The sequence below is a fragment of the Rattus norvegicus genome, chromosome 3 (genome assembly GCF_036323735.1).
Source record: "Rattus norvegicus strain BN/NHsdMcwi chromosome 3, GRCr8, whole genome shotgun sequence".
Lineage (NCBI taxonomy): Eukaryota > Metazoa > Chordata > Mammalia > Rodentia > Muridae > Rattus > Rattus norvegicus.
In genome coordinates, this window is record NC_086021.1 from 127,323,851 (window position 1) to 127,346,505 (window position 22,655).

General features: G+C 39.2%; 1 protein-coding gene across 16 annotated transcripts in view; it reads left to right on the plus strand.

The window, feature by feature from the left end:
* Mga (MAX dimerization protein MGA) overlaps positions 1 to 22,655 on the plus strand; it is a 96,137-nt gene that overhangs the window by 23,293 nt on the left and 50,189 nt on the right. For 9 of the 16 annotated variants that reach the window (XM_006234797.5, XM_006234800.5, XM_039106505.2 and 6 more), the window contains exons 1-2: positions 3,476 to 4,525; positions 10,261 to 11,388. In XM_006234797.5, the coding sequence (XP_006234859.1) occupies positions 10,328 to 11,388 (1,061 nt within the window). In that variant the 5' untranslated portion in view covers positions 3,476 to 4,525; positions 10,261 to 10,327. Of the gene's footprint in view, positions 1 to 3,475; positions 5,165 to 10,260; positions 11,389 to 22,655 lie in introns of those variants that run through there. The other 7 variants (XM_008762120.4, XM_063284962.1, XM_006234799.5 and 4 more) reach the window with 3 other exon arrangements.

A 22,655-nucleotide genomic window follows, 5' to 3' on the forward strand; every position in this document is an offset into this window, starting at 1 on the left:
AAGGTCTTAAAAGTCTAGGAAAAATCCTCAGGGTGGAGCTGTGTCTCTGTCACCTTAACACTGACAGGTCTAGAGGGCTTTAGGATTAAAGAGTAGAAATAGGACCTTGTAGCCAAAATGGAGGTTTGTATTAACATAGGAATTTGGTTTCCAGTTGTATTTACTGACCTTGGAAGGACTGCTAGATTAAAGATGTGCTTTCTTCTTCCCAGGTGGGCCCATAGCAAGAGTATGAATCTGTTAGTCTTTTCCAAGCAGTTAACTGCATTTTTATTTTGAAATAAAAGCTTTCCAATACTCCAGGTTATTTTTCAGTTCCATTAGGACTGGCTTTTTAGATAGTGCATTCCTACAACCAGCAGTATATATTACCACTAAGAATTTAAGATTAGATTTTTTTCGCCACTTGAGACATATTTGAAAGAATAGTTTTTTAGATTATATTTATATAGAAGCATTAAGGATGATTGTTCATTGTAAGCTATGCCCTCTCTAATCTTAAAACGCCCCCTTTACAAAACATAGTAATAGTAGAAAGTATTCCATGTGTGTGTATGTAGTGTATGTATGTATATGTACGCATGTGTATATATGTTTGTACATACATGTGCCACAGAAAGCATGTGGAGTTCAGATGGCAAGTTGTGGTAGTTAGTTTCCCCCGGAGCTGGGGACCGAACCCAGGGCCTTGCGCTTCCTAGGCAAGCGCTCTACCACTGAGCTAAATCCCCAACCCCTGGTAGTTAGTTCTTTATATGGGTTTCCAGGGATTAAACTCAGGTCATCAGGGTTGGTGGCAAAAACTATGTTGATTACCATAATCTACTTTTTCAAGGCACTGGTGCTCTTCATGTAAAACAAGTATGATTTGTTTCATATATTTGCACAATTTTTCAGTGTTTTTCTTTTGCCATAGGCTTTTGAGTTTTTTTCTCAAATCTTACCATATTTGAATGCTGCATACTTGTTTACAGTATACTTCATCTAGTCCTCTGTCAGTAGGAAGTTTCTTTAACAAATGACATTTAAGTATGAAAGATTTAGGAAATATCCTCTGGAAAAATGTGAGAAATAATGGGCCTAAGTCATGGGACAGTAGAAGGGCATCTTTTTTTTTTTTTTTTTCCTAGACAACCTGTCCTAGAACTGTAGACCAGGCTATTCTTAAATTCACAAAGATCCACCTTCCTTTGCCTCCAGAGTAATGGGAATAAAGGTGTGTGCCATCACATCTGGCTAGATTTTAGGTTTTAATGCTGGAGATTAAATACAGGGTTATGTGATATACTTTTGCAAGTACTCTACCTCTGAGCTGTATCTCTTCTCTCCTTCCCTTTTTCTGGAGATAGGTAGTTCATGCTGACCTTGATCTTACTTTATAGCTTTTGCTTGTTTGGGATTTAAGATTTTCCTGAATGTTAGATATTAGGCATGCACCATCATTTCTGGTTAAGAATAACTTTCCCCTCTCCTCCCTTTGTTTTTTGGGACAAGGTTTATTTATGTACCTCTGGTTGTCAATATGTAGACCAGGTTGGCTTCAAACTAACATCGATCCATTTGCCTGTGTCTCATAGTGCAAGATTAAAGGTATGTACCATGGCATCTGGCTAATGAAAAGATAATACAACTAAGTACAATTTGAGGAACACTCCATTGAAAATAGTGTAACCATTTATACAATTACTTGAAAAAAGCAATTAAAAAAACAAAACAAAACCCAGTCACTTGGTCCCTGGGGATATAGCACTATTGATAGGGTGCTGCCTAACATGCATAAAACCAGGTTTAGCAGTGGCTGTTTGTATCTGGAGGTGGAGCCGGAGGACCAGAACAGAAGTTCAGCCATCTTTGGCTATGTAAATTTGAAGCAGCAAGAGATACATAAAACTCTATTATAAGCAAAAACGATTACTTGGTAGATCTAAACGGAATTCCTGAAATAGGTATAGCTATATTATTAATTATAGATTAGCATGTAAAAACACAAATGCTCAAAAAACTCTGATTCTTACTTTCCAAGTATAGGTTAAGTAGACTCCACTCTGAAAACTTATGGGTATTATACCTATTAAGGGGATCTAGTGCTGCATCTTAAAATTTTGTTTTGTTACCTAAAAAAAAAATTAATCTGAAGGACCATTTCAGTAGTTGAGAAAAAGCAGCAAGCAGGGTGGGCAAGCTGTAAATCTTGTCACCTGGAAGGAGATGGAGTTGTAAGAAAGTCATGCCTTTTGAGTCAGGGTCAGCAATGGAGGTCTGCAAGAAGGTCTAGAAATCATGAAGAGAGGTCTTCAGAAAAACAATGAGAAAGCCCAGAATGTCACGGCAAACATTTTTAGGATTTTGGGAAAGTGAATGAAGTTATACTCAGGAAACTGGCAAATCAGGAATGAAAATCCGTAATTGGTGAAAATTGAAACCTGGTATTTCATGTTTGCCTGGAGTAGGGAAAGAGCACCAGAGTATTTCTATTGCCCTTGTCCATGCAAGTTGTTCTCATATATATTCCAATTAGAGATGCTATTTGAGTTGTCTGTTTTGAGATGCTACTGAGTCATTCATATCTTAGGGGCAGACCTTTTTATACTAAATAAAACTCAAAATTTCATCTCAGAAAAATGGGATTTTTGAGAAACCATTACAACCTTTGAGAAGGCATCTTGGTTTAATAACAAAGGTTCTTGGAGTCAGAGAAGAGGAGCATGTTAAAGAAATGGTTTTCAGTTTTGTCTAAGATCTTGAATGCTCTTCCCGAATCATGGGTTTCAAAATGATTTCAGAAGTCTGTCAACTTTAGTTCTGGGCTTAATTAGAATAGGCAGTTTCTGCCTATGTGTTATGTTTGTTTATCTCCTCAGTAATAAATAGCTAAGTGAAAAGAAGCAAGTCAGATCATCCCTGTTGGCTATCCCTGTCCTTCCTCTTGGCTCCATCCTTACAATCTTGTTTTCCTTCAAAGTGTTTGTATTGTCACCCAGCACAGAATGTTTTCCTATTATCTCTTGAGAGTGAAAAGTATGGGAATATGAACTGAATTTTATGTTTTTCTACTCAATTATTTCTTTTTACTCCTTTTCACTTTAAACATTATTTACTGGTAGATTAGCAGCATGAAAATAGTAAGTGGTAGAGAAAAAAACTAAATTATTTTTTGATGTTTGGTTGAGAAATATTGTTCTTTGCCTTAGTTTGGCAATTGCCTGATATACTTGTTGGTTAATGTTTTCTTTAAATTATAAAGCCTCATTGTCTTGAAGAAAAAACAACAAAAAAATATACAGGCTCAAGGCATTTCAGATAAATTCAGATAAAATTCTCAGGTAAACTTCTTGACCACTTCTTTTTTTTTTTTTTTGGTTTTTTTTTTTTTTTTTTTTTTTTTTTTTTTTTTTCGGAGCTGGGGACCGAACCCAGGGCCTTGCGCTTCCTAGATAAGCGCTCTACCACTGAGCTAAATCCCCAGCCCCTTGACCACTTCTTTTTTTTTTTTTTTTTTTTTTTTGGTTCTTTTTTTCGGAGCTGGGGACCGAACCCAGGGCCTTGCGCTTCCTAGGCAAGCGCTCTACCGCTGAGCTAAATCCCCAGCCCCTGACCACTTCTTTTTAAGACATCTTTTATCTTGGTATTAGGCAGTTTAGTGGCAGCTCTTTTTCCTTTATCGAACCTTTCTTTGCTTTGCTTTTCATTTCGGCATGGTATCTTGGCAGCCTGGAACTTGAACTCACTGTAGAATTCAGGATAGCCTCGAACTCGCAACAATTCTTCTGCTTTAGCCTCCGTGTTGAGAATATAGGCATTAACTTCCATTCTCTGCTTTCAGCAGTGCTTTCTCGAATTTTCCTCGTGTTTTTTGTTGGTGAATATTGGAAAATTGCTTTACTCTTCTTTCATGGTGTTTGCTTCAAGGTTTTCCAGTGCTCTGGCGCTTTCTAACCCTACAGCACTTTGTACAGGAGGTCCTCAATTTTTTTTTTTTTTTTTTTTTTGATGGACTTGCGAAGCCAGGCGGTCTATGAATCTTCATGTGGGTGGGGCCGGGTACGGCAGGGGCGGGGCCGGTGAGAAGTCCCTGGGAAAGGCTGAAGAGTTGTTGAGAAAGGCCCGGTGGGCAGTGGCTTCAGAATTTTCACGAAGGCTTCGAATACAGGATTGAGGGTATTGGATACCTCTCTCCTGTCTCTCCTTTCTTGATTCTGGAAGCTTCAGTAGTTCTTTCGCGTTTACTAAAACGTGTACAGGCTGCGGCTTCGGCTCCGTGGGCGGAACCCAAGGGTCCTGACGCTGCTCTGGGCCGTTTGGCCTTCTGATGTTGGGGGAGGGGCAAAGAGGTGCTGCTCGCGCCTCCCTTTGCGCCTGCGCAGCCGGCTCCAAGTGGGTAGGAGCGCGTGCGCAGTGACGTGGACATCCGGTGCGTGCGCAGGCTGTTCTGCTGAAGCGGACACACGGTGTGCGAACCCTTCAGAATAACCCTCCCCTAGAGGGATATGAAGGACTCGGGGTGAGGCCGGCCACGCCCCGCACGGTAACTCTCGGGCCTGGGTGGAGGGCGTCGCTTCAATAGTGGCCCGATTGGAGTTTTTTTTTGAGTTTAAACCACTTGTGTATTTGAACGGCTTGACCAGCGTTCCGCAGAGAGAGAGCTTCGCACGCCTGTGCCTGGCTGGGCCTTAGGCTGTGCAGCCTTTGGTCCCTTGAGCGAGTTGCGCATGTCATCTCGCGCGCCTCCCCGACCTCACTTCCGTGTCGCTCCGAGAACTAACTAGGAACATCGACGCCGGAGACCGTGACCACGAGGCGGGCGGGGTGAGAAGTGCCCATGGCACGGCCCTGCCCTCGCGTGCGTGGGGTGTTGGAACAGCATGGCACGTTCTGCGTGACGGTTTCTAGGCTGTCGAAACCTGTGCTGAATAAGCGCAGGTTTTAGAGTTCAGCTCTCGGGGTTTCAACTCTCCGAGGGAAACAGCCAAAGTCTGTTTCTCCAAGGAACTGGGTGCCGTGTTTTGACACCTTTTCAAACGTTTACTATCGTGTAATTTCTGGTCAAATTGAGGCAAGGCCCTGAATTTAATGAGGGGACGGTGAGTGAGTTGAATGAGAATGAGAACTTTGTAAACAAAGGAGCTGTGATTTTTAAGTGCAAAATCGAAGGCGGAGAAAACAGGTAGGGAACAGGTGGTGTTTTCTTTTTCTCTTTGTGGGGTAGCCTTGACTGGTTTTCTGTTCTTAGGACTTCCCGTTTCTGTTGAATTTTCAAGTAGGTCTTTGAGAAGCTTATTATCATTATAAGTTGGGGAATCTGTGTTCGAAGATTATAGAGAAGTTGGGAGTATTTTTCAAACTGGCGAAATTGGTGGCAGAGTGAAGCCTTTTGCCTTCACTTTCGTTCCCCGAGAATGTCTCTTTTTCTCTGGCAAAAGGATGGAAGCAGGGATGGGTGAAAAGTGCTTGCAAAGAAGGGTGGTTTGATTGGTAGAACGGAAAAATCTCCGACTCAGGAGACCCACTCTTGTTCACGTCGCCGAAGCCGACACGTGGATCTTGAGAAGTTAGGGCTCACTTATGCTCAGCCTGTGGGTGTTATTGAGTTTGCCAAGCTTTAGTTGCCAAGTGCCTAGTCAACCCTGCCTGTCTTGCTTGCTTTTTGGGCACGACGCTGCTGCAGTTAAGGTGCAGGAGAGTAGCGAGAGGGCTGCTGGGAAATGGGCTGGCGGGGTGGCTACTTGTGTAGTCTCCAAGGTAACCGAAAGCAGCTGAACAGCCCTAGGAACACAGGGTTCCGCCTGGCTGCACGTGATCCTTGGGACTCTACCCTGGAAGAGTTTTCTTTGCGACATTTTTTTTTTTTTCTGGTTTGTGGCCAGCTGTCTTCTGTAGTTGAAAAACGAGTAACGAGGCTTTTTTTTTTTTTTTTTTTTTAATACATAGTAAGTTGGGACCACTTAACTGTTGTAACACAAGTGAAAGACTTGAAATTTCGTTCTCTGGGTGCTTTGGCATATTTATTTCAAATTTTCTGTTCATTTCTGCTGTAAAGGTTAGTTTTTCAGGTTTTACCCATGGGCACCTAAAAGCTTGTCAGCTTGAATTGATACCTACAAATGAAGATACATAAAAAATTTGAGTTTCAAAATGCGATTTAATTTAACCAAAAGACAAACATTATAGTGAGTCTCCTATGCAGTAACACATTAATTGTTTGAAAGGGCATGGTCAGCATGGGCAACATTTAGAATGTGTTGACCATCATTTGAAATTTGTGTTTTGTTTTTGATTTTTTGTTTTTTTAAAGATTTAATTTGTATGAATACCCTGTCGCTGCCTTCAGGCACACCAGAAGAGGGCATCGGATCCCATTACAGATGGTTGTGAGCCACCATGAGGTTGCTGGAAATTGAACTCAGGACCTCTGGAAGAGCAGTCAGTGCTCTTAACTGCAGAGCCATCTCTCCAGCCCTGAAATTTGTGTTTGAAAAGTAATATATTGACTTGGAATTTTGACTTGGTGTAGCTAAGTATGTAAATCATTTAATTGGGTTGCCACGTAGTATGTTTTATGGGTTATGTCAGGCTCACCATTATAGTAAAAATTTCCCAAAGACCACTGGATGAAGAAAAATAGGTACTCTGAATTGATGCAAATTGCTACACTGTTTTAAACGATCTCTCAAGAGATTGTGCCTATGTGTAGTGAGGGTACTGAGAGTTTCTCCCATTACAACTAAACCTAAGGCCTTTCCAACCCTTACTTTAATTTAGGTGACTGTTTGATGAGGAAAGGCTGAATGAAAAACTACGCTGGCTTAAAATTCTTAGAGATCCTTCTGCCTCAGCCTCCCCAGTGCTGGGATTAAAGGTTTGCACCACTGGCCTATGTTCTTTGTTAAAACCTAAGAGAGCAAAATACAGAGTACTTTAGAATATTGCCAGAATGGATTTCTTCTTTCTTTCTGGGAGTAGCCTAGCACTTCTAAAGTACATCTGATTATTGCAATGTACATTATGGTTACCTTAGAGTTTAGAGTGGTATTTATATGTGTGAAACAACATATTCACCAAGTGACAAGCTGTAGATGAGAAAAATCAAACAGAGCTGGGGATATAGTTCAGTGGTAACCCATTTGAATATCATGTGAGACTCCCTGTCTGGTTCAACACTATTGGTGGCAGGGGACTGGCGGGGGGCTGGGACTGGGAGAGGAGGTGGTGGCTCTGGCGGTGGTGGTGTGTATCTTTTAATTATAGCCGTGTATCTCAAGGTTATGATAGCTTGGGGCCATAAATTGGCTCTTTGTTATGTATATTGGTTACCTGGTGCAATAAATTACTTGGTTTAAGTTTTTTGGTTTAGTTTTTGAAAAGACTTTATGCAAGTCTATAAGTTCTGACCTTGTTTCTCAAATGTATTTTCACATTTTTATTAGATGCCTATATACAAAGTTGAAATAAAGCTATCTCCCCCACCCCCCTTTGGGGGAAGAAATGGCCCAGGCTGGCTTTGAATTTGATATGTAGTTATGAACTTCTAAATTTCCTGCCTCAGTGTTTGGTGTTATAGGCATGCGCCACCTTGTCTGATTCTTCTTCTTTTTTTTTTTTTTTTTAATGTGGTGCTGGGCCTTGGACTGTGTGTGTTCTAGATAAGCACTCTGCTGAGCTACGTCTCCCTCCCCAATTTGAGTTTTCAGCACTTAACCTTGTTTAGGTAAAGGAAAAACTAATATTGTATACCTCTACCATGGTATATAACTTTTTTTGAGTTCTCTAAGCTTAAACATATTAGAGTTACCAGGTGACTTGTGGAAATATTTTTTTGTCCATGTGTGATATGTATTGACTAGTTTAGAAAACTAGTCATCTTTATGGATAAAGTCCTAAGGCAGCTTTAGAAAATAATTATTTTAAACCTTACCTACCTTAGGCCTTCTGTTTAATTCCCAGCACTGCAAAGCAGACATCCACATACTTAACCAGAGCCCAGTGTATTTCTGAAGAATGCATCCTATGTTAGCCTGGCTAATAGACATTTTTTCAAAACAAACAGATATCAAGATAAACAAAAAATACTCCAACCCAGAGGAGCTTATGGTCATGGATGTTAGGGCCCTAGTATTAAGGACTAGATCCCCTCCCTGTAAGCCCTTTAACACAAGAGTGTCCAGGCCCCACCCCTGAGGACTTCCAACTGCCAGACTCTGCCCACAGAGCACAGCAATGGCTGGACCCAGTCCCTTTATGGGCCACCCTGGAAAGCTTACCCCCAAGAAACCCTATATAAAACCTGTTTCCTGCTCAGTTTTTTACAGTTTCTCATCTAAGCCAAGGCAGCCATCTTACTGTGTTTTTCCCAATAAATCTCTTAGGTGAGGTTTGTTGTGTGGTGTGACTTTGTGGTATTTCTTGGCTCCCTACAGCAGATACCTCTCCCTTCAGAGCAGTTAACACTTCACCACCCCTTTACTCACAGTCTCAACCCAGAGCAATCCTCTTGCCTCTGGAGCTTTCTTGATAGCTTAATGGGTATGAGCCATCAAGCCTGGCTATTATTATTATTATTATTATTATTATTATTACTATTATTATTATTATGTTATTGTTATTGTTATTATTGTAAGACAAGGGTCTATCTTGACTGTCTTGGAACTAATTTGTTGTGCAGATCAGGATGGGTTCAAACTCACAGAGATTCTCCTGCTTCTGCTTCCCAAGTTCTGCGATTAAAGGCATGTGCTGCCATACCTGCTATTTATAATTTTTTGAGCTATACTTCACCTAACATAAAATTTGTAGTTTAAGTGCACCAGAACTTGGTGAGATGACTCAGTGGATAAAGCACTTAAGTGCAAGCACTGGAATTTTTGTCCTAGTACCCAAGCACGCCTCTGACTATGTAGCCTAAACTGGTCTTGATCTTTAAGTAATCTTCCTGTCTTAGCCTTTAAATCTATTGGATAATATCTTGAGAACCATACCCAGTTTATATAGTTTTCTAAAATAAATACATAATTTTAGTTTGTGTAAGATTATAGGATTGTTACTAATGTTTTGTTTGGAGAGTGTGAGTAATTTTTAGCTAGTTAGATTAGATTAAAATTAAAGATGAAAGAAAGGATTAGAGTAATTGGGTGTAGTGACCCATGCCTATAACCCCAGTATTTGAGAGTCAGATATGAGAAGATTGCTATAAGTCTGAGGCTAGCTTGATCTGCATAGTGAGACTATGACTGTCTTAAACCATCTCCCCACCTCTAGTCCCTAATTTTTTTTAAAAACAGTGATTAGGGATTACAGTACAAATAATGTTACAGTGATTGAAAGAAGGCTATAAGCTGTGTTTTAAGAGAATTAGGAATGTTTTTGGATAACATGATCAGTTACTTTTCTTTTTTTGTGACAGGCTTTCATGTATCCCAGGGTGATCCTGAATTCCCTTGAACTTCCTTTTTTTTTTTTTTTTTTTTTTTTGGCAATTTCATACTTGTATCTTGCATCAAATTGTATGACTTTTAGTAATTTCATCCCTACTTCTTTTTTTATTTATTTATTTATTTATTTATTTTTTTTTTTGATTCTTTTTTTCGGAGCTGGGGACCGAACCCAGGGCCTTGCGCTTCCTAGGTAAGCGCTCTACCACTGAGCTAAATCCCCAGCCCCTTCATCCCTACTTCTTATTACCCTCATTTCTTCTCTCCCTCTCCAACCGAAACCTATTTTTTTTCAGTATATTAATATTAATGTTCTTTGTGTATGTCTCAGTGAGTTTAAAGGTTTTAGATAATTTTTTAGTATGTGCTTGTGTGGATCTGCATGTCACCTAATGAACATTCAAGTCAAAGGACAGGTTTTTTTTTTTTAAAATCAATTCTCTTTATTCACTTTTTTGTAAGGTTCAGGGATTGAACTCAGATCAACTAGCTTGCCTGACCTGCTGAGATATCTCTCTGGCCTCTACTAAGTTTGAGTAGAGTTGCTTTCATGAGCTATGGGTAGGTGATTATTTACTGGAGCATGAGCAAGTTTATCTGTGGCTATACAGCTGACTGATTTTGAACTTGTGCTCTTTCTCCATCTCCCAAGTGCTTAAAGTACAGATCTATGTCACTACTCCTGTCTTATGCAGGACTGGAAATTGGACCCAGGGCTTTGTGTGTGCTAGACAAATCTCTACCAGATGAGTTATAATTCCAGCCCTAACAGTTGTATTTTTTGTTAGAAAAATTCTGAGTTGACTAAAAGTTTTTTGTTTTGTTTTGTTTTTAGGATGAAAAAGCATTTGTAATTATGTATTGACTACAGTTTTCTTACTACTGAATTTCTCACTGGAATCATGGAAGAGAAACAACAAATCATATTGGCCAATCAAGATGGAGGGACAGTGACAGGAGCAGCACCTACCTTCTTTGTCATTCTGAAACAGCCAGGAAATGGCAAAACTGATCAAGGAATTTTGGTTACTAATCGAGATGCCCGTGCTCTGTTGAGTCGGGAGTCATCACCAGGAAAATCTAAAGAGAAAATTTGCCTTCCGGCTGATTGTACTGTGGGAAAAATCACTGTTACCCTTGATAACAATAGTATGTGGAATGAGTTCCATAATCGAAGCACAGAAATGATTCTGACCAAACAGGGAAGACGTATGTTTCCTTATTGTCGATATTGGATAACAGGCTTAGATTCAAATTTAAAGTATATCCTTGTAATGGACATATCTCCCGTGGATAGTCATCGGTATAAGTGGAATGGTCGTTGGTGGGAACCCAGTGGGAAGGCTGAACCCCATATTTTGGGGAGAGTTTTCATTCATCCAGAATCTCCTTCCACAGGTCATTATTGGATGCATCAACCAGTATCTTTCTATAAACTCAAACTTACCAACAATACACTGGACCAGGAAGGACATATTATCTTGCACTCTATGCATCGTTACCTGCCAAGGCTTCATTTGGTGCCTGCAGAAAAGGCTACAGAAGTGATACAGTTAAATGGCCCTGGTGTTCATACTTTTACTTTCCCCCAGACTGAATTCTTTGCAGTAACAGCTTATCAGAATATTCAGATTACCCAGTTGAAAATAGATTACAATCCATTTGCCAAAGGCTTTCGGGATGATGGGTTGAGCAGTAAGCCTCAGAGAGATGGAAAACAAAGGAATAGCTCTGATCAAGAAGGGAATAGTGTTTCTAGTTCTCCTGGTCATCGTGTTCGTCTTACAGAAGGTGAGGGGTCAGAGATACATTCAGGTGATTTTGATCCTGTGTTAAGGGGTCATGAAACATCAAGCCTAGGTTTAGAGAAGGCTCCCAATAATGTAAAACAAGACTTTCTTGGATTCATGAATACTGATTCTACACATGAAGTTCCTCAGTTGAAACGTGAGATTTCTGAAAGGTAAGTTGTAATTTTTTAAAAACTTATATTTATTTGGTGTGTGTGCATTTGTGTAGGTTAAAGGACAACTTTAGAGAATTGATATTCATGTGCATCTGGAACATCCAATTCTACACCTTTACCCACTGATCATCTCACTGGTTGGATAATAATTTCTCTGTTCTTTTTTTTTTTTTTTTTCTTTTTTTCTGAGCTGGGGAATTTTTCTGTTCTTAGAGATAAAAAGATTGAGATAGGCCAGATTTTGGAAATGATTTGTTGGTTCTGTGGAATGCTATAGATGTTGATTAATATCAGTTACTATAAAGTAAACCATACCCGCTTTTAATTTTTTGTTGTTACAGCTTATTTTTTTGTGATGAATGTACACTGGGTTCAGGATCTAGAATTGCAGGCAGATTGGATAATTTGTCAAACCAGGAAGCTTTTATTTACTTGTGACTTGATCCTTGTTAGCATATGTAGACAACTCATGATTATTTGTGGAAAAGAAGGAAAAACTAAATTATAACTGAAAGTTTATCCAATTAAGGCATAAGATGTACTCATAAGCTGAATTTACTGCTGTAAGTATATCCTAACTCATAAATGGTCCAATAAAATATAATTTGAAAATTATCTATGAAAATGTCCTAGTGTATTTTCTAAAAATAAATTCATTTTATATAATTGAACCTTAGTGGAAAAAAACAAACAAACTCCAAAACCTGAAATACTTCTAATACCAAACAGTTCAGGTAAGAAGTACTCAACTTTTGTATATTTTATATTATTTACTGATACTTCATTTTAATACTTTTTGTATGTGCAGCTGAAAAAGAGATTAAGTAATATCCACTGAGAGAGAAAGAGAGCATGAGAGAGCAAGAGCGCGAGCACATGCGTGCACATACTTCCATTCCAAACTTTTTGGTCAAGGTTTTAGTATATAGCCTAACTTGCTTAGAGCTTGCTCTGTTTAGCCCAGGTTGGCCAACTCGGGATCCCTTTGTCTCCTCCTGGCCACTGGGATTACAGATGTGCACCCATGGTTAGTGCGCACGCTCCCCCCCCCCCTCTTTCTCTCTTCTATCTTCTCTCAGATTTATTTATGTGTGTGAGTACACTGTAGCTGTCTTCAACTGTAGCTGTCTTCAGACACACCAGAAGAGTCATCAGATCCCATTACAGATGGTTGTGAGCCACCATGTGGTTGCTGGGAATTGAACTCAGGACCTCTGGAAGAGCAGTCAGTGCTCTTAACCCCTGAGCCATCTCTCTAGCCCAGGTTGACTGGCTGGCTTGCTTCCTTCCTTCCGTCTGTCCGTCCGTCTTTCCATCTGTCTTTTTATTCTCAGTTTTTTTATTTGCTTTTTTTGAGAGAGGATCTCACTATCTTGACTGGCCTGGAATTTGCTATGTAGGCAAGCTGCTTTGAACTGACAGAGATCTTGCCTGCCTCTCCCTTCTTGAGTGCTGGTATTAAAGATGTGCACCACCATGCTTGACTTAAAGATTTTTATTCTTTTTAATATGTATGCATGTATGTCTGTATTTTATATGCGTGTGGAGGTCCTTGTGGAGGCCAATAGAGGGCAGATCCCCTGAACTGGAGTCACAGGTATTTTTTGAGCACATGATGTGGGTTCTTCGGAAAAGCAGCAAGGGCTTGTAACTACTGAACCATTTCTCTAGCCACCCAGACCTTTTTTTTTGCAAGACAGTTTCTCTGTGTAGCTGTGGCTGTCCTGATACTCATTCTGTAGACCAGCCTGGCTTTGAACTCTCAGATAGCCTCCTGTCTTTGCCTCCCAAGTACTGGGTTTGAAAGCTTGTGCCATTACCACTGCCCAGCCCAGACTTGTTTTAAAAAAACAAAACAAAACACAGTTTTTTCTTATCACCCCTTTATATAACCATTAAAGAAAAAAGACTTTAAAGCATTTATTAGAAAGTTCTCTGGTGAAGATTGTAGCTCAATGGTACAATGCCTACTTTAACATGTTCAGAGTTCTAAGTAGTAGGTAGTACTGCCCTTCTTTCCTAAAAAGATCTGTAAGATTTTTTTTTTTTTTTTTTTGGTTCTTTTTTTCGGAGCTGGGGACCGAACCCCGGGCCTTGCGCTTCCTAGGTAAGCGCTCTACCACTGAGCTAAATCCCCAGCCCCGATCTGTAAGATTTTAAGGTATATACTTCTGAGTAGCAGGATAAAATTCCTTGTGGTCCTTTTTTTTGGTATGAGATTTGCATTCTTGTGTCTAGGATATCCATGCTGTGTATGGTCTCTCCCCACTAGTCACTTAATATCCCTGTCAAATAAGAAAAGGCATTGTGGAAGTTTTATAGTTGTTGCATTTGGTTAGTCTTTATAAATTATCTCATGCTATTGGCATAGTGCCTACATTATTTATCTCATGTCTATCATCATATAGGCGTTTTGTCCTTCATCACAAGAAAGGTGAGTTCCGTATAACAAAATACTTTTAGAGAATGGGAGAATTCATTCACCTTTGTTACAGTCTGTTATAATTCTTTTGTATAGTTTTTTATTTTAACCTACTGTCACGCCTAATTTAAGAACATACAGGTGTTGCAACGCTTCTTGTGGATAATTCTTTTTGGTTCTTTTTTTTTTTTTTTTTTTTTTTTTTTTCCGGAGCTAGGGACCGAACCCAGGGCCTTGCGCTTCCTAGGCAAGCGCTCTACCACTGAGCTAAATCCCCAACCCCTCTTGTGGATAATTTAACTGTATTTTAGGACTTTAGATGTACCTCTTTAGTAGAGTGCCTGCCTCCCATAGGCCATGCAGTAGATTTGATTTCCGATATCACATAAAAACTGCTCATAGTAGCATGCTTGTAATCCCAGCACTTGGGGAGGGAAAGAAGGAAAAAAGATCAGAAGTTCAAGGCAATTTTTACTTATATATCAAATTTGAGGTCAGCCTGAAAGAAGTGAGACCTTGTCTTTAAGAAAAATTGTTTTAAGTGTTCTCTCTTCCTCCCTTTCTCCCTCTCTCCCCATCTCCCCACCCCCTTGCCAAGTTACTCTGGGTCTAGCTTCCCATGTTATATTGTGTGGAACTGTTTGTTAAAGGCAGGAGCATTATGATTTCAGTTTTTTTTTTTTTCTTTTCTTTTTTTTTTTTTTTTTTTTTTCGGAGCTGGGGACCGAACCCAGGGTCTTGCGCTTGCTAGGCAAGCGCTAGTTTTTATTTTTCTGATGACTCAGAACTTTTGGCCACTCAGGAGATTATATGTGGGAGAGTCTTTCCTTGGTTGTTGTTTTCTTCTGTTGTTTGTGTCAACACTACATTAAGGTCAAAACTACATTGTTTTAATAGAGCTCTATAGTCCCAACTTCCAGAATATGGTCCTATTACATAGTCCACCTTTGTTGTAGGGTCATTTTTTAAACTTTGTCATTGTTGGCTCCCAACTAGTTTGTATTTCCTATTGCCTCTCCTCTGACCCCTTTAAAGACAGGATCTCACTATTCTAGAGGATAAATTCAAGACCTAGAGGATTTGTGAAACTGCAGATGGTGCTAAATTAGCTTCATGTCTGCTATGTTCTTTTTTTCTCTGTGTACAAGTTAATTATCAGAGTAAGAGATTAACAGTAATAAAAAATAAAATTATAATTTTAAACTTATTAACAACTTATTTCTGTACCTTGGCTAACCACCAAGCAACTGAAAATGTTCATTTTTTAAAACAACTTTTATTGTTAGGCCTACAGGTTTGAGCCTATAAAAAAAGGTTGTGCTTATTTCAGAAACTGGCCCAGGCCACCTTTTTTGATAGTAATCAGGAGATTCCAATCTCCCTTAGGTTCACTTAACTTGCTAAACTCACTCACAGAACTCAGGAAATGTTCTACCTGAGTAGAATGATCTCCTGTTGGCTTTGCTCTCCCCAGAGGCTGAACTGATTCTCTAACCAGTATTCACCTTTTTGGTAGCCTGACATTGAAGCTGTGTGTATGTGTGTGGGGGTGGGGGGAGGGATGTTGGGGGTGAGGGGCACTATGAAGTCTAGCATAAACTTAAGTGTGAGCAGTATGCTCATGAAATACTTTGATTAGGAAACTACTTTGATTAATTATCAGAAAATGTCAAATATTTAAGAAGCTCAGTGCCATAAATCTTAAAGTCTAAATTCTTTATATATAAGTATGCATAAACACATTCCATTCACATTTTATGTGTATGGGTATTTTGCCTGTGTGTGTGTGTGCACTGTGTGTATGCCAGGTGCCCATGGTTTGCCTGAATCTGGAGTTACAAACAGGCGTTAGCTACTGTATGGGTCCTGGGAGTTGAACCTGGGTCCTGTAGAGAAGCCAGTGCTCCTAACTGATGATGAGCCATTTCTGCAGCCCCTGTTTTTGTTTTTTAAAGACAGGGTCTTACTGTGTAGTCCTAGTTTGGAATTCAGTAGGTCTACTTGACTCGAACTAAAGGCATGCATACCTGACCTGTTTTTATTGAGATAGAAGTTAGCTCAGTGGAGGCTGGGTTGGCACTTCTGATTCTTGTTCTTTTGCTTCTGTGTGTCAAGAGCTGTAATTATAGGTGCTGCACTGCTATGCCTAACTCTTAAAATAATTTTACACGGTTTTTGTTTTTTGTTTCTGTATTTTTGTAGCTTTGGCTGGCCTGGAACTCATAGATATATCTACCTTCTTTTGTCTCTCAAGTATTAGGATTAAAGGTGCACATCACTGTACCCACCTCACTGATTTTTATGGGAGAGGGTGGTGATAGTAGAACTGGGGATTGAATTTTGGTCCTCTTACATTCTTGGCATATATGCAAACACTAAGGTATGTATCGTCTAGTAGATTCTCACTGAAAAAAGTAGGCTAAAATCTATACTATAATTACAGAATTTGGTTCTATTACTCTGTCTGTTTGAGATAGGATCTTACTTTGTAGTCCTGGCTGTTCCAGAACTTGTATAGAATAGTAGGCTTACCCCAAACTTCCAGAGATTCTCCTTTCTCTGTCTCTGAGTGTTGAGATTTAAAGGCATCTGCCACTTTGTATATACATGTCTCATTCTCTTTTAAAAATTGTCTCTGGGATTAATTTTTTTTTTCTTTTTTTCGGAGCTGGGGACCGAACCCAGGGCCTTGTGCGTGCTAGGCAAGCGCTCTACCGCTGAGCTAAATCCCCAACCCCGGGATTAATTTTTTTAATTAAAGTATTTTATGTGTGTGAATATTTTGCCTATACAAATGTCTGTTTGTGTGCCACATGCATGTCCGGTACCCACAGACGCCAGAAGAGAGCATTTGAACTGGAGTTACAGAAGGTTTTGAGCTGGAATGTAGGCGCTAGGAATCAAACATGGGTCCTTTATAAGAATTGCCAGTGCTTTTAACTATGCTTTTTATCTTTTTTTCCAGAGCTGGGGACCGAACCCAGGGCCTTGAGCTTCCTAGGCAAGCGCTCTACCACTGAGCTAAATCCCCAACCCCTTAACTATGCTTTTAACTATTAAGTCATCTATCTGGTCAAATCTCCCCCTCACTCCCACCCTAACACACACTCCCCCCATTTAAAAAAAAAAAAACCTGGGATCGACTCTTATTCTGGCTGGTTGTGAATTCCTGGACTCATTATTTTTATTTCTCAGTTTCCTTTCCATTCCTTCCCTTTGATATTGATTTTTTTTTCCTACTCTATATTTAGGCTTTTTCCTTTGGCTAGGTAGTACCAAGTTAAGTGCTTTACCAAAGAGCTATAGCCCCTGCTGTTTTAGGCTATTTCTTTATTTTGTTCCTTTTTGTGGTGTAGGCCTTTTAAACTTTATTCAAGTTGTCAATTCTTGCTATTTTTCAATCTGTAATAGTTCTTTACAAAAAATCTTTACTTAATGCCTGTGTTTTTGTCTAGCCCACAGGCTTTCAACCTGTGGATTGAGACTCTTTGGGGGTCGTATTTCAGATATCCAGCATATTAGATATTTACATTGCAATTCATAGCAGCAAAATTATAGTTACAAAGTAGAACGAAATAATTTTATGGTTGGGGGTCAGCACAACCTAAAGGATCACAGCATTAGGAAGGTTGAGAACTGCTAGCTGTTTGAGTTTTAGGACTGATATTAAGGTCTTTGATTCATTTTGAATAGATTTTTGTGTAGGATTAGTATAATATTTAACAGTTTGAGGATGCAGTTCATCATGATATGAAAGGCATAACGGCAGTAGTGTGAGGCAGCTGCTCACATTGTCTCCCCTATCAGGAGGTACATGAAAGTGAATACTGGTGCTCCTCTGACTCTCTTTCAATATTTTTTTTTTTTTTCCCGGAGCTGGGGACCTAACCCACTCCACTGAGCTAAATCCCCAACCCCTCTCTCTTTCAATATTTATCTAGCCTGGTACCCTAGCCCGTGAGATTGTGAATGTCATCAAATTGGAATGAGTGTTCTCACTCTCCTCATTACCAATTTCCTATTTCTGGAAAATAACCTCATAAACACATCAGAAATGTATTTCCATGGTGATTCAAAATGTTATTAAATTGATAATGAAAATTAACCCTTACAGTGATTTCCTTCATAGTTCTCTGTGTGTAAATATCCAGTTTCCCTTGGCCATATTTTGTTGAAGAGGTTATTTAGGCTGCGTGTGTGTGTGTGTGTGTGTGTGTGTGTGTGTGTGTGTGTGTATGTGTGTGTACGTGTGTGTACATGTGCATGAATGAATGTACGCATGTGATTTATGTTTTTGGTACCTTTGTTGAAGGTTGGGTACTTGTAATTGCGTGGTTTATTTCTGGATCCTCTGTTCTATTTTACTGCTTTATACATCTGTCTTTTGTGAGTACCTACCATGTTGTTTTTCTTTTTCTTTCTTTTTTGGTTCCTTTTTTCGGAGCTGGGGACCGAACCCAGGGCCTTGCGCTTCCTAGGCAAGCGCTCTACCACTGAGCTAAATCCCCAACCCCCCATGTTGTTTTTCTTAATACTGCTTTGTTATTTATTTGAAATCATGGTATCTCCTGCATTGTTCTTTCTGCTTAGGATTGCTTTGCGTGTCTGGAGGTTTGAGTGCTTCCATATGAATCTTAGGATTGTTGTTTTTTTTCTAGTTCAGTGAAGAAAGTCATTGGAATTTTGATGCACTTGCATTGAAATCTGTAGGTAGCTTTCAGAAAACCATTTTTTACAATATCATTTTTCCCAATTCATAAGCATGGAAAGTTTTCCCATATTCTCATGTTTTCTTCAATTTTATTTCTAAGTGTCATAGTTTTCATTATAGAAGGCTTTACATCCATGGTTAGGTTTATTCCCTTTTTTTTTTTTCTGAAAAAAAAAAAAAAAAGAAAGAAAAATCCACAGTGATTGGAGTTGTTTTCTTGATTTCTTTTTCACCACATTTGAAGATAGAGAATCCACTGATTCAGACTGGGTATGGTAGCACATATCTTTAATTCCAGCATTTGTGAGGAAGAGGCAGGCCGATCTCTGTGAAGCCAGCCTGGTCTACATAGTGAGTTCTAGGACAACTAGAGCTACATAGTGAGAACTTGTGGAGTGGGACTGAGGGGTGAGGATGGGGGTGGAGGGTGAGGAAGGGGACAATAACTAAATAGAAGGTCTACTCATCTTTGTAAAATGTTTATGTTTCACATCATACTCTGCAAATCGGGGTAATTTGACTCTGTTCTTTCTTATTTGTATCCCTTTTATTTCTTGTTTTGTTATTGTCTGAGACTTCAAGCACTACCTTGGACAAAAACAAACAGAGTAGACACTTGTCTAATTTTTTATTTTAGAGGCAATGTTTTGCTTTTCTTCCCATTTAGCACAGGCAAATTGTATGTTGCTTTATGATATTGAGGTGTTACTTCTGTTTCTAGTTTCTGTAGGTCTTTTTATGAATAGATGTTTGTTTTGTTTTTTGTGATGGGGTTTCTCTGTGTATCCTTGGCTGTCCTGGAATTCACACTGTAGACCAGGCTGGCCTTGAACTCACAGAGATTCACCTGCTCCTGCCTCCCAAGTGCTAGAATTAAAGGACTGTGCCGTCATGCCTGGTGATGTTGAACTTTTTATTGAGAATTTTTGAATCTTCGTATAGCAGGGAAATTGGTTTAGTTTCCTGTTTTTATTATATCCTTACCTGTTTTTGTTATTTTGTTAATCAAGGTAATACTGGATTTGTAGAATGGCTTTGGTATCACTAGTTACTTCCCTTTTTTCCTATTTTCGCAGAACACTTTGAAGTACTTTGGTTTTTCTTTACAAGCTTGCTAGAAATCCACAGGTACTATGTTAGTCTCATCTTTCTTGTTACTTTTTATATGGCTTAAGTTTTTTGCTCACTATAGATCTATTGGAGTTGAGCTATCCTTTTGTAATTTTGTAAGGCTGTATGTGTCTAGGATTTTACCCTTTTCTTCTAGATTTTCCAATTTTCATAATACTTTCTAATAATTTTAAGATTTCATTGCTACCCATTATTTGTTTGTTTGGTTTTTTTTTTTTTTTTGGTTCTTTTTTTTGGAGCTGGGGACCGAACCTTGCGCTTCCTAGGCAAGCGCTCTACCACTGAGCTAAATCCCCAACCCTATTTGTTTGTTTTTAGTTTGAATCTTCTTTATGGTTAGTAGGCAAAGGGTTAATTGATTTTTTTTTTAATTCTTTTCATCTTTATATCATTAATTGCTCCCCGATCTTCCCCCCCCCCCCGCCGCCTATTGATTTAGGGGTTTCTCTTGTTTTTTTTTTAAGAGCTTGAGGACTGTCCTTATTGAATTTTATTTTGTTTTGTTTTGTCTTGTTTTATGACAGGGATTTTTCTCTATATAGCACTGGCTGTCCTGGAACTCACTGTGTAGACTAGGGTGCCTAGAAATCACAGAGATCCACCTGACTCTGCTGGTATAAAAGGCATGCAACACTATGTCCTGTTTGAATTACTATTATTTTCTAAGTAATAAACACTTGTAACAATAAACTTTCTTCTTAGAACTTCCTTTATTGTATCCCAAAGATTTTGATAAAACTGGGTTTTCATTTTTATTTGGTTCTATGAATTTTTTTTTTTTTTTTTGGTTCTTTTTTTCGGAGCTGGGGACGGAACCCAGGGCCTTGCGCTTTCTAGGCAAGCGCTCTACCACTGAGCTAAATCCCCAACCCCTGGTTCTATGAATTTTAAAAGTTTCCTTTTTTTTTTCTTTAGTGACCTTCCAAATCACTGAAACTTGTATTGCTCATTCTCCTGGTATTTGAATAGTGGAGTAGTTTCTGTAGATTCCTTTGGTATTGCTGCTTAGTTTTATTTTGTTTGATATGGAAAAACGAGAAGTTAAAAAATGGTTAAGATATGTGTATGCCCTAAAATGTGATCTTTTGAGAAAGTTTCAGGTGTATTTCTGAGCTATTAGGTGGAATATTCATATATATGTGTTAAATTCAGTTCTCTGTGGTAGTTTAACTGAAGTTCCTTTAATTATTTTGTTTGGATTATATTTACTGGTGAGACTACAGCACTGAAGATTTTACTCATTATTGTATCTGGGTTTATTTGTTTCTCTATATAAAATTGGGTAGCTAGTCAGTGAGTGAGTGTGTGTGTGTGTGTGTGTGTGTGTGTGTGTGTGTGTGTGTGTGTATTTATTTACAGGCGTTTAACCTTGATGAATTGTTAAATCTAGCATCCTTTTCTTTTCTTTTCTCCTTTTTCTTTGAGACAGTCCAGGCTGGCCTGGAACTTACCATTATAGCCCAGGATGGCCTGAAACTCAAGAGACAATCCTCTTGCTTAAGCATCTTGAGTGCTAGGATTATAAGTATGAACCACCAAACCTAGTAGTTGCTGCTGCTGCTGCTGCTTCCTCCTCCCCCTCCCCCTCCTCCTCTACTTCTTTTTCTTCAACTTTAGAAAGTTTAAGATACCCAGGTGCGGGGGCATACAACTTTAATTCTCTGCTCTGGAGGCAAAGGCAGGCAGATCTCTCTGAGTTCTAGGCTAGTCTGCTCTACATAACAGGTTTCAGGCCAGCCAGGAATGCATAGTAAGAGCCTGATTTAAATGAAACAACAGTAGAATATGTTGTGGCCCAGCATGATGGAGGCACATGATGCTAAGTCTGACACTTAATTTGAATTTGATCCCCAGAGCTCCACATCTTGAAAGAAAAAGTTTAACTTCTACCACTTGTTCTTGTTTACATATAAGCATACACATTCTCTATTACATATAAGCATACACATACATATAATGGATTTTTTTTTCATGTTTTAAGATGTTCGTATACCATAAAATCTGCCTATTTAAAGTATATCAGCCGGTAGCCTGTTCTACTAGCATGTACAGAGCCTTGGCTTCCATCCCCAGTGCTGCACAAAGCCAGGACTGGTGATGATTGACCTACATTAGGGAGGTAAAAACAAGAGAATCTGAAGTCAGGGTTCTTCCTTAGCTATCTGTTATCAAAGTTACTCTTTGAAGGATTTTTGAATAAGTTCTGTAGGAGCAAGTAACTATTGTTCACATAGTTGTGCATATTTGATATATTTGGATTTTATAAAGACAATGTATATTAAGCTAGCAAGTTTTGAAAAATTAGTGTTTCATTGAGATATATTAGAGTTAGAAATGAATTCCTTTTGAGACTTTTAGTTTCACAAACCTTTTTTGAATTGTTTTATTTTCACATTTTATTTGGTTGTTGGTGTGTGTGTGTGTGTGTGTGTGTGTGTGTGTGTGTGTGTGTGTGTGTGGTTCAGAGGACTAATGGGAGTTGTTTTTTGGGTTTTTTTTTGGTTTTTTTGTTTTTCCACTATATTGATCCCAGGGATCAGATCCACCCAAGCTATCAGATTTTAACCTCAGGTACTTTTACCACTGAGCCAACTCAAAGGCCTGACTTTAAATTTCTTGTCCTCTTTGTCTTCACTTTGTAAGTGCTGAGATGACCCATATGTACTATTATGTTTGATTTATGTGGTACTAAGGATTGACCTAGGGCTTTGCACATGCTGGGCAAGTGCTTTACAGATGACGGAGCATCCCCAGCTGTAACCTAGCCTTTGATTTTGGAAGTTTGTGACAAAATCTTTCATCTATCCCTCCCTCCCTCCCTCCCTCCCTCCCCACCTCCCCACCTCCCCACCTCCCCTCAGAGTCTCACTGTGTAGGCCAGGCTGGTATGGAGATTTTTCTGAAGACCATGCAGGCCTCACCTCAGGTCCACCTGCCTCTGAGTGCTGGGGTAAAAGATATGCCATCATTACACCCACGATGCTGGCAAATTCTTCACAT